Source organism: Staurois parvus, unplaced genomic scaffold, assembly GCF_062004578.1.
Source record: "Staurois parvus isolate SC_StPar_1 unplaced genomic scaffold, SC_StPar_1.0 ptg000030l, whole genome shotgun sequence".
In the NCBI taxonomy this organism is placed as follows: Eukaryota; Metazoa; Chordata; class Amphibia; order Anura; family Ranidae; genus Staurois; species Staurois parvus.
In genome coordinates this window covers 2,335,374-2,353,055 of record NW_028317826.1, presented here as the reverse complement: position 1 = coordinate 2,353,055, position 17,682 = coordinate 2,335,374, and the positions used below count along the sequence as shown (strand labels likewise).

The following is a 17,682-nucleotide window of genomic DNA, read 5'->3' as shown; positions in this document are numbered from 1 at the left end:
TGCTAAGAGAGAACCTGGTTTGTCTCGCCATGTGAAAAATGTATGGTTCATCCTATGTAGCTGTTTTTCCGATTTCGTGGTAAGACAGAGATTAAGTTCTAAACGAGCTTGCTCCACCTTACGTAACAAGTCCGGAGTTGGGGAAATTTTGTGTTGGGCTATTAAATCCTCATACTCCCTAGTTTTGGCAGAGGTCAAGTCTTCGTGGGACCGTTTAAGTCTAGAGGATAGTTGGATAAAAAAACCTCTGATAGAGGCTTTATGAACTGCCCAGTTAATAGCAGGGGTTGTATCTTCCGCTTTATTAATGGTAAAGTAAGAGTTCAAGTGTTCCACTACTTCGAGATGGATAGACTCATTGCTAAGAAGGGACTCATTCAATCGCCACTGTGGCTTGGCCAAGTTGGTAGTTAAATTAGAAAGCGCTAGCATCGCAGGGTCATGGTCTGACCAGGGTGTCGGCACAATTGTAGCTGAACATAATTTGGATAGCATCTCTGTAGGAAGAAAGCTGTGATCTATAAGCGAATAATGATTGTGAGCTATAGAAAAATGAGAATAGTCTGTAGAGGTAGGATTGGCCTCTCTCCACACATCTATCAAGTTACAGCGATAGAAAAGTTGTGAAAATTTGCAACTTTGTTTGGGAGGGGATATAAATTTGGTTGCATGCGATTTATCAAGCATTTGGTCTAAGGCTAAATTTGAATCCCCCGCTAAAATGACATCGCCTTCCAATTAAGGAGATAAAGATTAAAACAGGGAAAGAAAAAAAGCTACCTGAATCACGTTAGGGGCGTAATCAGAAAAGTCACTAGATTTCCCCCTAAATGGCCTTTGACTAATAGAGATCGCCCTTCCTTGTCTCATATCACTTTAATTTCTGTAACTGACAGCCGTCGAGCTAGACAGAGTGCTACCCCTTGTTTTTTTATCAGAAGTGTTAGGGAAAAAGCATACAGGGAAGTCCCTATGAATATACCCCTTCTCAGCCAATGACATTAGTACAGTGACAGTGTATATTATTAGCACTGATCACTTTATTAGTGTCACTGGTTCCCACAAAATATCAGTTAGTGTCAGATTGCTTACCATGCAGTCCAGACATAAGTCGCTGATCACTGCCATCACTAGTATAAAAAATAAATAAAAACTTCAATATATATACACCATAGTTTGACACTATAACACTTGCACAAACCAATTAATATATGCTTATTGTGATTTTTTTTCCCCCAAAATATGTAGCAGAATACATATTGGCCTAAATTTATGAAGAAATGTGATTTACCCTTTTATCCCCCAAGATCAATGGTCTACAAACTGCAGCCCAGGAGCCCACATCTGGCCCTTTGCTTGCTTTTCTCCAGCCCTTGGGGCACCATTCCTCCCACTGACACCAACAAAGGGGTATAATTCCTGCCACTGATACCAATAACAGGGCACTATTCCTCCCACTGACACCAGCAATGGGGTACTATTCCTCTCAGCGATACCAACAGTGGAGGAATATTCCTCCCAATTATACCAATGATGGGGTATTGTTTACTCCCATTGACACTGGGGAATTTTCTTCTTTTACTGGTCACAGACCAGCCCCCTCAAAGTCTGAAGGACAGTAAACTGGTCCTTTGCTTAGAAAATTTGGAGACCCCTGTTTTATACAAAGACACTTATTCTCACAGAGGTTGTACTAAAAAGTTTACTAAAGTGTGGTCAAAATGGCTTCAATATAACTCCACTACTAGTATGTAAACTGCCTTTGGTTGAGGGGTAGCATCTTATTGCTATTTTTATGTATTGTGAGCCACACACAAAGTAATTGGAGGTAGCGATCCGCTCGCGTACCCATAGAGAGGTCCCTGTGTGCCAGCTGTGCCAAGCGTGTCATAGGTTCACCATCGCTGTCCTAGACTGAATTGTTGGTGACAACACAAAGTTTGGGTTGTCACCAGAAGAGAGATATTATGGAAATCTATCAATGTCGACATTAGTTCTGGTGACAGCCAGGGATTCCCTAGCATTGGAGGGATTTCCTCTCACTTCCTGTTGTGGCTGTGGGACAGGAAGTGAAGGGAAGTCTCTTCAATGGGATACAGATGGCAAAAATAAAACTGTCAGGAGTTATAACCCTCCCTTACTGTCTTCAAAATGAAATATAAAATGCTTTTAGTTCTTTTTTTACACGGGGAAGGGGGAGAGGGGTGATGGTCATCTTTAATTTGTTGGCACTATAAATACATAATAAATATATACCTCCCAACTTTTTGCATCAGCAAACGTTTGTAGGAATAGGGCACACACCCTGCCACGCCCCCTTAAAGGAGAATTACACGAAAACTTATTAGTTAAACACAATTGTGCTTTTTTTTTAACCACTACTATTCCTTTATATTGGCTTTTGAAATTTACCAATGCAGAAATTTAGAAACTGGATGAAAGGTTTAGCCCTGTGAAAAACCTTTTGAAAGATAAATAGCGCATTTTATATACAACTATATAGATCAGATCGAAATGAGGGACAAGTGAGATGGAAAGAGGGACTTTGTTCCATATCAGGGACAGTCCTTCTAAATCAGTGGCAGTTGGGAGCTACGTAAATAAAACTAATAGAGAAATGTACTAGTATTACAGTTAATCTACGTGTATTCTATTTGTGTTTACAGTTTACTTTATTTTTTATATATGCTGAATGGTTCAAACTGTATGCAAAAAAGGAAGAAAAAACACTAATTCAGTCCAGGTAACCACATCACAAAGCGAGGAGATCTGTGGGCAAAGCTGTGCCCATAACCAACATGGCGGCCGCAGAGCACGTCGGACGCAGACCGTGACTCATAAGCTGCGACTACATCCGGTTTCCGGTGCGCGTGTTCTCTCTTTCCTCTCCGGCTCCAGCTGCAAGTGTGAACATGGCATCTCGCAGGGAACCCAGCACTACGGCCGCTGCCGCCGCTGATATCCCGGTGAAACAAGTCCAGATAGACGGCCTGGTGAGTCCGGGGAAGGGGAGCCCAAGGGGCGAGACTGGCACAGCACAGTAGTCGCCCAACTCCGGCTTATATATGTTTATGGTGGTTGTTTGGGTAGATGAAGTGTTTTTGTGGAGGTGTAGGCCTGGGTTTGTGTGTGGAGGTCTGTGTGTGTTTGTGGAGGTGTAGGCCTGGGTTTGTGTGTGGAGGTCTGTGTGTGTTATTGTGGAGGTGTAGGCCTGGGTTTGTGTGTGGAGGTCTGTGTGTGTTATTGTGGAGGTGTAGGCCTGGGTTTGTGTGTGGAGGTCTGTGTGTTTTATTGTGGAGGTGTAGGCCTGGGTTTGTGTGTGGAGGTCTGTGTGTTTTATTGTGGAGGTGTAGGCCTGGGTTTGTGTGTGGAGGTCTGTGTGTTTTATTGTGGAGGTGTAGGCCTGGGTTTGTGTGCGGAGGTCTGTGTGTTTTATTGTGGAGGTGTAGGCCTGGGTTTGTGTGCGGAGGTCTGTGTGTTTTATTGTGGAGGTGTAGGCCTGGGTTTGTGTGTGGAGGTCTGTCTGTTTTATTGTGGAGGTGTAGGCCTGGGTTTGTGTGTGGAGGTCTGTGTGTGTTTGTGGAGGTGTAGGCCTGGGTTTGTGTGTAATGACCCATGGCGTGTAATGTGCTCATGTTTATGTATGTACTGCGCTTAAAAGTGTGTGCCCTCATTGTGGTGGCTGGAATGCGCCTTTTATTGTGGCGTCCGGAGACCATGTCTGCATCGTAGTTTTTCCCACTAATGTACATTACGGAAAATATTTTGCTTGGAATCGCCTCTGCTCACGTTGGTAACACATGTATGGGTGCATTCTTTAAAATGTAAACATTTTTCTTTTTAACCCCTTGCCTACCGGGCACTTATACCCCCTTCCTGCCCAGTTCAGCTTTCAGCGCTGTCACACTTTGACAATTGCGTGGTCATGCAACATTGTACCCATATGAAATTTTTATCCTTTTTTTGTGACAGAGCTTTATTTTGGTGGTATTTAATCACCTCTGGGTTTTTTATTTTTTCTTAAACCAAAAACCACTGAAAATTTTAAAAAGATTTTTCTTAGTTTTTGTTATAAAATTTTGTAAATAAAGTGATTTTTCTCCTTCACTGATATGCACTGATCAGGAGGCACTGATGGGCATTGACAGGCATCACTGATGGGCACTGATACATGGCACTGACGGGCGACACTAAAAAGGTAGCTCAGATGGGCACTGATGTGTGGCATTGATGTGCACTGGTAGGCACTGATGGGCACTGGCACAAGTATCTGATGGACACTGACAGGTGGCGCTGCTGGGGCTACACTGATCATCAGGGCAAACTAATCATCAGTGCCCTGATGGTCGGTGTACATGTCCCCTCTGCGGAAAGCCGATTACCGGCTCTCCTCTCGAGCTGTCAGTGTGACAGCTTGTGAGGAGAGAAATGCAGATAACCGGCATTTCCCTGTTTACATGTGATCAGCTGTGATTGGACACAGCTGATCACATGACCGAGCCGACATCTTTGGCTCTTTCCGTGATCGGTGATCCACTGTGTCGCACAGGGACAGCGCACCACCGAACGCCGCGCTCCCTGAGCTGCGCATGCGCGGTGTGAATGGGAGGACGTCATATGATGTCCTCCCAGAACGAGAGAACCACCTTGTGTCCGTCATATTACTATGTGGCGGGCGTGAGGTGGTTAAAAAGATGTATGCGTGTAAAGATGAGTGGAGGCAGTTTTATACGCGTAGAGTTGCACACAATTTTATTTATTTTTTTTTTTTTTTATGTATTGCTGGTACTTATATAGCACTGTTAATTTACACAGTGCTTTACATATATATTGTACATTCACATCAGTCCCTAACCCTCAAAAGGCGTACAATCTAAGGTCCCTAACTTACATTCATACATACACATACTAGGGCCATTTACCTACCAGCATGTCTTTGGAGAGTGGGAAGAAACCAGAGTACCCAGAGGAAATCAAGATAGGAACAGGGAGAACATGCAAACTCCAGGCAGGTGGCGATATGGTTGGGATTGGAACCAATGACCACCCTTAGCACTGCCAGGCATAAGTGCTAACCTCTTAGCCATTTTTTTTTCTTAATGTAATGTACGTTGAGGCAGCGTGGGTGTTGTTGGGTGCCGCAATAATAAGTGTATTTTGCTCTGTATGGCTTTATGCCCTACGCTACAACTGTGTGCAAAAGCCCAGAGGGTATGGGGGGGGGGGGGGGGGGGGAGGTTTATCTTCCTCTTTAGTGGCAGTGGCTAGGAGGGGAACACCTGCTGCAGCCATGATTTATAGGCCTCATGCACACTGGATGTTTTTAATGCTGCTCTTGGGGGCATCTGGCACGGTCTTTTTTTTTACCTTCCTCTAAATTAATCACTTGCCCTCCAGAGGATTTACCCCCCCCCCCCCCCTTCCAGGCCAGGCCATCTTTTGCGTTACGGCGCTGTTTAACCTCCCTGGCGGTATGATTATTTCAGATTTTTGGTGCTGAAAGCGGTACCATTTTTTTGCATGGAAATATGTATTTTTTTTATTGTAGGCTGTAATTTTTAGGAAAAACTCACTGAAATCTGTCCGAACAAGAGTCTAGTAAACATCCCGGGTATGATAAAATTTGAAACACAAAATCATAAATTATAATTTAATAAATAATCATAAAAATAATATAAAAATAATAAAAAATTTAATTCAATAATATAATCAAACCAAAAACACTGAAATGTGAAATAGAGCGCCAAGTTTGCACATTGCTGAGCTCAGTCGCAAAATCGTTTTCAGTTTCTGATGACGAATTTCCCCCACGAATCATTATCACTCAATTCTGTAAGTGGTTCTGATTTACTATCGCTGTTCTCTAGCTGATCTAAACCGCTTTTGACCTAAAGGGACACTTTTTGGACGCCATGGACATTTCTCAGTTTCCAGGCAGCAAGAACAGACAAAATGCAGGCAGGGCGCAGGACAAAGCACTAGGGACAATATGTATGTGAAATAGGTTGAAACAGCAATGTTTTACTGTGTAAAATGAGAGAAAAAAAAATGACATTTTTTAAAATTTTTAAATTTCCCGCCGCCGGCGGCGCCCGTACGTCCCGACGTCACAGGGACAGGACACAGAAGCCGGATGCCGGCATCGGCCGGAGGAGATGGCCGGGGACGCTGCAGGGGACACATCGTGGGAGCGCAGGGTAAGGTAAGTGAAGAACACATGCCGGAGCAGCGCCGTATGGTATTCCCAAGTGTAGCTCGGGTTTACCGCTTTTGGTACTGAAATGTTACCCCGAGCTACACTCGGGAATACCGCCAGGGAGGATAACTGACAATTGCACAGTCATGCAACGCTGCACCCAAATGAAATGTACGTTTTTTTTCCCACGAATTGAGCTTTCTTTTGGTGGTATTTGATCACCTGTGCGTTTTTTGTTTGCGCTATACAAAAAAAAAGACCGACAATTTTGAGGAAAAAAACTATTTTTGCCTTTTTGCTATAAAACATGTCCAGTAAAAAATTAAAAAAAAATCTAATTTCATCATAAATTTAGTCCAAAATGTATTCTGATACATGTCTTTGCTAAAATAAAAAAAAAATCCCAATATGTGTAAATGAAATGGTTTCCATGAAAGTTATAGCGTTAACAAATGTATTTTCCAAATCTGAAAGTTGCTCTCCAAGACTTAGACTGGGAGGGAATATTGACATCGATGAATGCAACACCGAAATGGGAGTTCTTCAAAAAGACTGTATGTGAACACACTGCAATATATATTCCCATGGACAACACGTTTAAAAGGCTAAAAATCAAACCTATGTGGCTTATGGCCAAAGTTAAAAAAGCTATAAAATAATAATAAGAAAAGAGCTTTTATTAAATATAAAAATAAACACTATCATCGTTTAAACATTACAAAGAATATAACAGAATATGCAGAAAGTTAATAAAGGCCGCAAAAATTGAAAATGAATGACAGATTGCAAAAGATAGGACCAACCCCAAAAAATTCTTCATATATATTAATAGTAAAAAGGTCTGGTCCAAGCATGTAGGCCCTTTACAAATTAATCTAGAGTGGGTGACTGAGGACAAAGAAGGCACATTTTTTTTTAATACCTTCTTCAGCTCAGTGTATACAAAGGAGCATGGGGGAGCTCTTGTCCACAATGGGCATGGTATGGACACAGCTCCAGATGATCCACATTGGCTCACAATTGATATGATCCAAAAATATTTAGACAGAATAAAGGTGAATAAAGCCCCTGGACCGGATAGCATACACCCACGGGTCCTTAAAGAGTTGAGCTCTGTCATTTCAAAGCCATTGTTTCTAATTTTTAGGGACTCTTTAATGACTGGCATAGTACTACTGGATTGGCGTGAGGCCAATATTTAAAAGGGGGTCAAAATCTTTACCAAGTAATTATAGACCTTTTTAATTTCTATAGTTGGGAAGATACTGGAGAGTTTAATAAAAGACCATATAGATGAGTTCTTGCTGGAAAAAAATATTTTATGCAACTGACAGCATGGATTCATGAAAGACATAAGTTGTCAAACAAATCTGGTTTCTTTTAATGAAGGGGTGAGCATAACCTTGGACAGAGGGGTGGTGGTGGACGTGTTATACCGTATTGCGCGCTCCATAAGACGCACCTGACTATAAGACGCATCTAGATTTTAGAGGCGGACAACAAGAAAAAAAAGTATTCTGAACCAATGGACTGCGGACACAGTACAGGAGATGACCAGAGACTGCAGACACAGTACAGGGAAAATACCAGGGACATAGTACAGATGACCAGAGACTGCAGACAGTGCAGGGGATGACCAGAGATTGCGGACCTTTGGGGAGGGGGAGCGGGTACCCGAATTTGACAGGTACCCGTTCCCACTTCCGCGGAGTTGTCCTTCTCTCTTCTTCCCGCCCCGGCTTCTGTGACTGCCGGGTGCCCACTGCGCATGCGCGAGAAGTGCTGTGCTTTGTGAATGGCCCGGTGCCTTCTGGGACCTGTCATGTGTCCCAGAAGACGCTGGACCATTCACAAAGCGTAGTGCTTCTCGCACATGCGCAGTGAGCACCAGGCTGTCACAGAAGCCGGCGCGGGAAGACTACAGCGCTGGAGCGAGGAACAGGTAAGGTCCTACAGGAGAGAAGAGCTGAGCGGCCGGCCCGATATTCTGACATGGTGGTGGCAGAGATACCGGACCGGCCGCTTTTATATTTGCTCCATAAGATGCATTGACATTCCCCCCCCCCTTTTTTGGGGAAAAAAAGTGCGTCTTATGGCGCGAAAAATACGGTACTTGGATTTTGCAAAAGCATTTGACACAGTTCCCCACACACAGCTAATGTGTGGGGTAAAGTCTACAGGCTTGTAAAACCCGTATCTAAATGGATAGAAAACTGGCTAAAAGATCGTATTCAGAGAGTAGCGGTTAATGATTCATACTCTGAATGGTCTGGGGTTGTCAGTGGTGTACCCCAAGGTTCAGTGTTGGGATCCTTTTTAATATATTTATAAACTATATAGGGTCTGGGATTATAAATCCCATTTCCGTCTTTAAGAAAAAAATATAAATGATAATAGCGCCAAAGGTGTTCACATGTAATCAACACAAGCAGCTAAACCTTACCCCTAAATAAAGGTTGCAATCATAAAAAAAAAAAAGGTAGCGCTATCAAAATTAAATATTCAAATAAAACAGTGAAAAAATGTATGACCAAAAAATGTCTTTAAGAATTTTCTTTTTTATCAGCAGTGAAAAATGTCCATCACCATAAGAACAATTTTGTGCAAATCCACCACCAACAGAAATGAATAAACTCCCTAGAGCAAATTGCCAGTTAAATTATAAACCGGCAATTACACTTGTTTTCTCTGGGAGCAATACTCTGCAGGCAGACTCAGCGGTGACCAGCTTTTCAAATCATTCCTCTCTCAGCTTGTTTATTATTATTATATAGTATTTATAAAGCGCCAGTAGTTTGCTCAGCGCTGTACATTACAAAGGGGGACAGAACATGTGACAGAACAATACCAATACAATGCAAAACATGAGGGGATTGAGGGCCCTGCTCTTTCGAGCTTACAATCTAGGAGGGAGGGGATGGTGGCACAGGAGGAGATAGCTGTGGGGGATGGAGTGGTAGGAAGAGTGGGGGAGGTCGGCAAGTTAGCAGGGGGTGGGGTAGGCTTCCCTGAAGAGATGGGTTTTCGGGGTGCGCCTAAAGAAGAGGAGAGTAGGTGATAATCTGATGGGTTGGGGCAGGGAGTTCCAGAGGATGGGTGACACCCTGGAGAAGTCCTGGAGGCGGGCATGGGAGGAGGAGACCAGGGAACTAGAGAGAAGGAGGTCTTGTGAGGAGCGGAGTGTGCGTGCTGGGCGGTACTTGGATATTAGGTCAGTGATGTAGTTCGGGGCAGTATGGTGGACGGCTTTGTACGTTAGTGTTCGGATTTTGAATTTGATCCGTTGCGCAATCGGAAGCCAGTGGAGGGATTGGCAGAGGGGGGTGGCGGAGACAGAGCGGTTGGAAAGGTGAATGAGTCTGGCAGCCGTATTCAGGATCGACTGAAGTGGGGATAGCCAGCGGCGAGGCAGGCCAGTGAGGAGGGAGTTGCAGTAGTCGAGTCGTGATATGATGAGGGAGTGGATGAGCTGTTTAGTGGTTTCTGGGGTTAGGAACGTGCAGATTTTAGCGATGTTGCGGAGGTGGAGTCTGCACGAGTTTGTTAAAGATTGGACTTGGGGTTGAAAGGATAGATTGGAGTCCAGAATTACACCAAGTACTCTGGCCTGCAGGGCGGGTTTGATGGTAGCGTTGTTGGACGTGATGGAGAAGTCAATGGGGGGTGGTGTCCGGGCTGGAGGGAAGACAAGAAACTCGGTTTTGGAGAGGTTCAATTTAAGGAAGTGGAGTGACATCCAGTCTGATATGTCGCTCAGTAGGTGTGTGATTCGGGCTGAGACCAAGGGGGTGAGGTGGGGGGTTGAGAGATAGATTTGTGTGTCGTCGGCATAGAGGTGGTAGTTGAAGCCATGAGAGTGTATGAGTTGGCCAAGGGAGGAGGTATAGATGGAGAAGAGAAGGGGCCCGAGGACAGAGCCTTGAGGGACCCCAACAGTGAGGGGGAGGTGGTAGCATTATAGGTAACGCTGAAGGAGCTTTGTGACAGGTAGGATGAGAGCCAGGAGAGAGCAGAATCTCTGAGGCCGAGGGAGTGTAGTTTTTTGAGGAGGAGGGGGTGGTCGACTGTGTCGAAGGCCGCAGAGAGGTCAAGGAGTAGGAGCACTGAATAGTGGCCATTAGCTTTGGCGGTTAGCAGGTCGTTGGAGAGTTTGAGTAAGGCAGTTTCGGTGGAGTGTAGGGGACGGAAGCCGGACTGTAGGGGATCGAGGAGGTTGTTGTCGTTGAGGTGAGAGCATAGGCGGGTGTAGACTAGGCGCTCGAGGAGTTTAGATGTAAATGGGAGCAGGGAGATGGGTCTGAGGTTGTTCGGGTCATTGGGGTCCAGGGAGGGCTTTTTAAGTATGGAGGTGATGTGTGCATGTTTCAGAGGGGAGGGGAAAGTGCCGGAGGAGAGGGAGAGATTGAAGATGTGGGTGAGGGAGCGTAGGATGGAGGGGGAAGGAGGTCGTAGGAGTTGTGAGGGGATAGGGTCGAGGGGGCAGGTGGTGAGGCGGGCATCAGAGAGGATCTTGGAGACTTCCTCGATGGTAGTAAGGTCAAAGGTGCGGAGTGTTGGGGGAGCTTCAGTATGAGGAATGTGGGGTGGAAGAGGAGGTCAGAGCAGTGGTGGGGCCGTGGGAGAGGGGTGATGAGGGGGTAGCTGAGTGAGGGTGAAGGGGGTTGGAGAGAGTTTGAGCAGCGACGAAGTCCCTGCGGGTTATGTCGAGGGGGATAAGGGGGTAGCTGTGTGAGAGGGGACGGGTTGAGAGGGTGTGTGAGCTGCGGCAATGTCCTTGCGAATTGTGTCAATCTTGTTTTTGAAGTGATTGGCAATCTCAAGGGCAGTGAGTGAGGTGCTGGGTGGAGAGAGTAGAGAGTTAAAGGCGGAGAAGAGTCGGCGAGGATTGGAGGAGAGGGCCTTGATGAGGGTCAAGAAGTAGGCCTGTTTGGCAGCATGGAGGGAGGAGGTGTAGGTGTGGAAGGCAGATTTGTAGCGGGTGAAGGCTTGTTGGGATTTGGTTTTGCGCCATAGTCGCTCCAGGGCACGACTGTGTCGTTTGAGGGTTTTGGTGTGATCAGTCTGCCAGGGCTGGAGTGGTCGGGGTCTGATGTTGTGTGTGGTTAAAGGCGCTAGTGAGTCAAGGGCTGTTGACATCGCGTTGTTGTAGGCAGTCATAGCCAAGTCAGGGCAGGACAGGGGGAGGATGCGGTCGTGGAGTTGATCAGCTGCAGAGTGGAGGGGGGCAGGGTTAAGGTTGCGGAGGTTACGGCTGGTAGTAGTGTGGCATTTGGAGGGGTAGGCGTTGGAGGACGAGGAGATAGAGAAGGTGATCAGGTTGTGGTCAGAGAGAGGGAAGGAGGTGTTAGTGAGGTTGTGGGGAGCGCAGCGGTTGGAGAAGACGAGATCAAGGATATTACCGTCGGAGTGGGTGGCGGATTGTATGCACTGTGCAAGTGTAAAGGAGGAGGTTAAGTGGAGGAGACGGGCTGTGTCTGGGTTGTCGAGGTTGACAGGGATGTTGAAATCCCCAAGGATGATGGTGGGTAGCTCAGAGGAGAGGAAGAAGGGTAGCCAGGAGGAGAAGTCATCCAGGAAGCGGGGTATGGATCCAGGGGGCCGGTATATCACAGCAATCTTCAGGGGGGTTGGGGAGAATAGTCGGACGCAGTGGGCCTCGAAGGAGGAGAAGGATAGGGAGCGGGGGTTTGGGAGGACTCGGAAGGTGCTCTGTGGTGACAGGAGCAGACCAGCCCTACCACCTTTACGACCGTTAGGTCTGGGTGAGTGGGTCCAGGTGAGACCTCCGTAGGAGAGTGCAGCAGGGGAGGTAGAGTCAGTTGGCTGGATCCAGGTTTCCGTGATCGCTAGGAGGTTGAGGGAGCGGGAAACAAAGAGGTCGTGGATGGCGGTAAGCTTGTTGCACACCGATCGGGCGTTCAGGAGTGCACATGAAAACGGGGGGGGGGGGAGATTTTAGGGAGCAGGGGGACAGATACTAAGTTGCGGCGGTTGGAGGCGGAAGGGTGTTGTGCAGGTGAGGGAGGTGGTGGAGGGCCAGGATTCGGTGAGATCTCCTCCTCATAACCGCGGGGGGACAAGGGTGAGAAAGGTGGCATGGGAGCGGGATGTGCAGGAGCGTGAGAAACCACTAGTGGAGGTATTCGGGTCAGTGGGAGAGTGGAGTAATAGGAAGAGGTGGTGGGTGCCGTAGAGGGGCGAAGGAAGCAGTGAGGACACAAACAATTGTTTGGGAGGAGCAGAGGGATATAGTGAATGGATTTTGGGAACGGAGGAGAGGAAAATGAGGAGGAGTGGAAGAGGCATTTTGGGGAGGTGAAGAGAGCAATAGTAGGGAGATGATAGCAGTGAGGGGGAGATGTACAAGTTTTGGGGTGGAGCAGAGGGGTAAAGAAATGAGATTTGGGAACAGAGGATAGTAATGTGATAAGGAGAAGAGGGGGCATATTATATAAAGGTACACGGAGAGGGACTCGGGTATGTAAGAGAAGTTTCCCAGGGTGTTTGCTTGCAGTCTGTCCAGCATGCAGTAGAGCTTCTTGCTGTTTATGTGTCTTCCTGCTTCTTAAGTTCTCCTGCTTTAGTTCAACTGCTGTGTTTAACTGCTTCGCATTCGTTCTAAGCTGCACTCAATCTGAAGCAGCACCCCCCTCAGAGACTGTGTTGATGTAGTGTATTACAAGTCAGGGAGACTCGGATATCCAGACACTTATTTATCTTCTCTGGGAGCAATTCTCTGCAGATCTATAACTCGGCAGCGAAAACTTCCAGACTGAATTCCAAGAACTTCGTACACAGGCTCAGAAAAGAAAAAACAAACAATCAATCGTGTGATACCTTACAAGACGTTTATTCATAAAAACTCATAATCCACTCACATGGAACAGTGTCATAGCCGACACTAGCAACAAACACATTTAGTTTAAAATCACAGAAAGCCGAGACGCTAGCCTCACACAGAATGTAGTGACGCCTTCACGGAGCGAAAAGATGAACCAACGTGAGGACGTCGGATGACGAAACGCATAGGTGATTGGCAGCCGCGAACGGCGGCATGGGTAGGGAGCTAGCGGCTCGCGCGCACCCCTTTATCTGGAAATGCAAAGTCACGTGTGTGTGGAAATCGCAACTGCACTGGGGTTCCCGTGCGGGCTGCGGTTTCCAAGAAGTGCAGGGACTTCTTCCCTGCGTGTCCCTGGGCACAGGAGTCCATTCAAATGAATAGGCTCTTGTGCCCGTGCAAAACACGGCCTGCAGGAATGCGGATATGTGAATCAGGGGTAACTGCTCTCTTTGTACAGAGTGACTGGTCTTGCGATGAGGTTACCACTACTTTTACAAGGTAATATCTGTTTTTCAAGTGTGTTGCGTGTATATATCTTATTTGTATCATAAAATGACTTTATTGTTGTCATATACATTTCGGCAAAAGTAGTTCCCTTCAAAACACATTTACTATAACTGGAGAGTGCAAGATCAGGTGCAGCTGTGCATGGTAGCCGATCAGCTTCTAATGCAGGCCATACATGGTTCGAATTCCGAACAATTTTTCGTCCGAAAATCAAAAACGTCGTTCACTCGCTAATCCGATGGTGCCAGCAATGATTTCGGAAATCGTCCGACCAAGTCATTATTATTATTATACAGGATTTATATTGCGCCAACACTTTGCACAGCACTTTACAATATATGGGAGGCAGTACAATTACAATACATTTCAGTACAGAAGGAATAGGAGGGCCCTGCTCGAGGAGCTTACAATCTAAAGGAAGGGGGAGGTGATACTCAATCTTTCAAAAACTGAGCTTGTAATATTTCCTCCCCCCCGATCCCCCACTCATGACTTTACCATCAAGATCAACAGCACAACCATTGGTCCTTCCCCTCATGCCAGGGTGCTAGGCGTAATCCTAGACTCTGACCTCTCCTTTGGGCCCCACATCCACTCACTGGCTAAACCCTGCCCTCAACCTCCGGAACATTTCCAAAATCCGCCCCTTCCTGACCAATGACACCACAAAACAACTTATCCACGCCTTGGTTTTATCCCGCCTTGATTACTGCAACTCCCTCCTCACTGGTCTACCGTTACACAGGCTATCCCACCTTCAGTCTATTATGAATGCTGCTGCTAGACTCATACACCTTACCAACCGATCAGCGACTGCTGCCCCTCTCTGCCAATCCCTCCACTGGCTTCCACTAACCCAACGTATAACATTCAAAATACTAACCACAGCTTACAAAGCCATCTACAACACTGCCCCAGCTACATCACCAACCTCATCCACAGATATCGCCCACTCCGCTCTTCCCATGATATCCTCCTCTCTAGCTCCCTCGTCACTTCCTCCCACGCTCGCCTCCAGGACTTCTCCAGAGCCTCTCCCATCCTCTGGAACTCCCTAGCACAGCATGCCCGGTCAGCCCCCACCCTGTCTGCCTTTAGGCGATCTTTGAAAACTCACTTCTTCAGGGAAGCCTACCCCACCTCCACCTAAGAACTGTACTTGAATCACTGCCACCAGATCATCCCCCGCAGCTATCACCTTTTGTATCACCTCCCCTTCCTTTAGATTGTAAGCTCATAAAGTTCACCCCATATAACAGGCGAAACTTCTGTTCCTTCCAGGTCACGGCTCATGTGCGTATTCTTTTCGGAAAAACGATCATACAATTTGACCATCGAGTCGACAATCTGTAGTTTTTCACAAATGTTACAACATGCCCAATCACCGAAAAGGGAAGGAACCACAAAAATCGTCCGGTGCCATTGACCCACTAACAGAGCGAAAATCGGCCAATTATTCTTAAGAAAAATTGTTCGAATTTTGAACCATGTATGGCTTGTTAAATTATGCTTTGAGAAAAAAACCTGGAAGCTGATTTCTCCGCAGAAATTTTGCACTTTGCAGTTTTAGTAAATCAACGCCAGGGTATAATTACCTCTCCTATCTTTCTTGTGTTCCAGTACTGCAGGCTTTGTAAGACTTTGGCAGTTCCAACTTCTGGAAGTGTTGGGGGCATGTGTGCCCCACCATGCATTTTGGCTCCATCCACTGACACCCCCTCCCATCACTGCTATGTTGCAAGGACCTGGGAACAGACGATAGGATCACAGTGCATGCTGGCTTGACACCCAGACGACTATAATTTTCAGCAGGAGAGGTCAGCAGAGGCAGCTTGTGTTTTCTCCTTCAACAGGTTTCCTTTAAGAGTAATAGACAGTAAACGTCGACTTCAGGCCGGTGCATTTTCCATATGAATTTAGCTTCTTGTGTTCCGGTCAGGCCTTCTTTCACACCCTGGAAAGTGTTGACAGAGGTTTTATGAAGGCCATCATGAACATTTTACATTTCCAGCGAGTTACCAAACATACTTTAGTTATTGCTTTTTGGCAGACATTACACCTGGCAATATCCTGATACATTATTGCTTTTTTTTTTTTTCTTCAAGTGCACTGCTCAGCAGTTTATTCTTTATGCAATAATGCTATCATCGCCTAACAACTCTCCACTCACATCCAGTAAAACCGTGCCATGTTCTCCTCCATCAACTCTGTAAAGTGCCCTTTGTTAAGCATTCATGGAGCCATCTCCTGAAAATCCATTGTGACTAGCACAGTTCATGCTCTTAGAGGCAGTAACTGTTCATCTGCACTAAATATTAGCTTACCTTTTTATTTGTGTCATAAAGACCAGAGCACTTTTGTTTGGAATCTTTTATATTGACCTGGTTTATGATTGTGCGAGAGCTTTTACAGATGATGCGGACATTCCATATTTTTTTTTTTTTCTCCTTCCAGAGCTTACCTTGCTTTTTATCGCAGACTGCTGTAAAGTTTTTGTAGTAGGATGTAGCAGACTGCTCTGCTCCCCTCAAGGGGTGGTCACAAGATCAGTCTTATGTCTGCTTTGTACACATTGACTTTTTTTTTTCCTGTCACTATAGAGTTTTTCAGGCATTCTGCAGACCTTCTTACCCTCTGAGCAATACTCAGGATAGATTCACACCTAACTGCTGAGGTGCATTGTATTAAGAGTGCTTTTTTAAATTTTTTTCTTGCATTGGATAGAATGAATGAGCTGGCAACAGACTACAGCAGTCAGAAAAAACGTACCTGCAGATTTTCTGTCAGCACACCACATTACAACACATATTGGTGTGTCGCACTGCGCACCTCCTTCTGCAAGGTGTTCTGGGGTGCCATACAGAATAATGCCACTGCATTGCACCGGTGAAATTGGTGTGCAATTTTGCATATTGTGAGCATGTGTACCCGCAACACAAAAATGAGGGAAACTTCTGCGTTTTTTTTTTTGTCAGGTATTCTGTACTATCTGCAAATGTGAACCCCGGCAGGAAAATCTTAATATAATACTAAAATGGCTTAAGGTTTACTTACATGCTTTCTATTTATGTAGGTAAATATCCCCCAGTACTTACCTGAGCCAGATCCTGATCCAGCGATGTGCACAAGAGCAGAGGCTCTCCCGGTTCTCTTCCTGCAAATTGGCTGAGGCACAGCAGTGGAAGCCATTGGCTCCCGCTGCTGTCAATCACAGTAAGTGTGTGGGGGCAAGTTGCGATCTGTGTGTCTTAGACACACAGAGGTGGCTTGGGAGTGAGCATGGAAGAGTGCCCCTAGAGCAGGGGGGAGGAGCCAAGAGTGCTGGCTGGAGACTCGAGAAGAGAGCAGGATCAGGACTGCTCTGTGCAAAACCATTGCATAGAGCAGGTAAGTATGACCTATTTATTTTTAAAACAAAAAAATCAGAACCTTTAGTATCACATTAACTTTTAGGCCCTGTTCACACCTGTGCATTTTTAGGTGCAGCAATTAAAAGAAAAAAACAAACAAATCTTGCTGCATCGTTGATGCATTGACCAATTAATTGGTAGCGCTCCTAAAATGCTTGTAACATGCACCACACAGATGTGAAATGGCCCTACGTGTATCCACCAAAAATGATCATTTTATTCTGTGGGGGTGAAAGCTCTACCTGCACTTCCCGCCGACAGAATATAGTCGTGCTGCGGTAGGGAACCCTGGTTGAAGGAAAAAAAATTGTATAATGTATGTCCTGCCTTAGACACTTTCAGGTTTTTATTCTGGTCTTTGCATCCAGGTTATTAATATTTGTCTATAAAACAATTGAATAGGAAATTAAGGTAAAGTTGAACTTGAGACAATTGACTAAACACATAGTTGAAATCTATACATACAGGTGGTTCCGTAGTAAACAAGAAATGAGTGCAGACCTTGGAACCACAGTGATTGGCTGATGCTATAATCCGTACTTCCTGCACACTTAAACCAACGGTAACTTTGTCAGTGCAGATTTACAAAAAAGAATCATTTTGGCTGTAGAGTCAGTATATTAGGAGAATGGATTGCCTGAATATATAATTCTTTGTGTAAGGCCCGGCCTATTAATATGACTCTCCTAATGACACAGATATTGAACCCTATTGTTCTCTTGCAG

The 17,682-nt window shown here is 45.7% G+C and overlaps 1 protein-coding gene across 1 annotated transcript in view; it reads left to right on the top strand.

Annotated features, from left to right (window-relative positions):
• The first annotated feature begins 2,837 nt into the window (after positions 1–2,837).
• EIF3H (eukaryotic translation initiation factor 3 subunit H) overlaps positions 2,838–17,682 on the top strand; it is a 230,832-nt gene continuing 215,987 nt past the window's right edge. Inside the window, exon 1 of the mRNA XM_089659037.1 lies at positions 2,838–2,993. Coding sequence (XP_089515163.1) covers positions 2,913–2,993 — 81 coding nt within the window. The 5' untranslated portion in view covers positions 2,838–2,912. The remainder of the gene's footprint in view (positions 2,994–17,682) is intronic.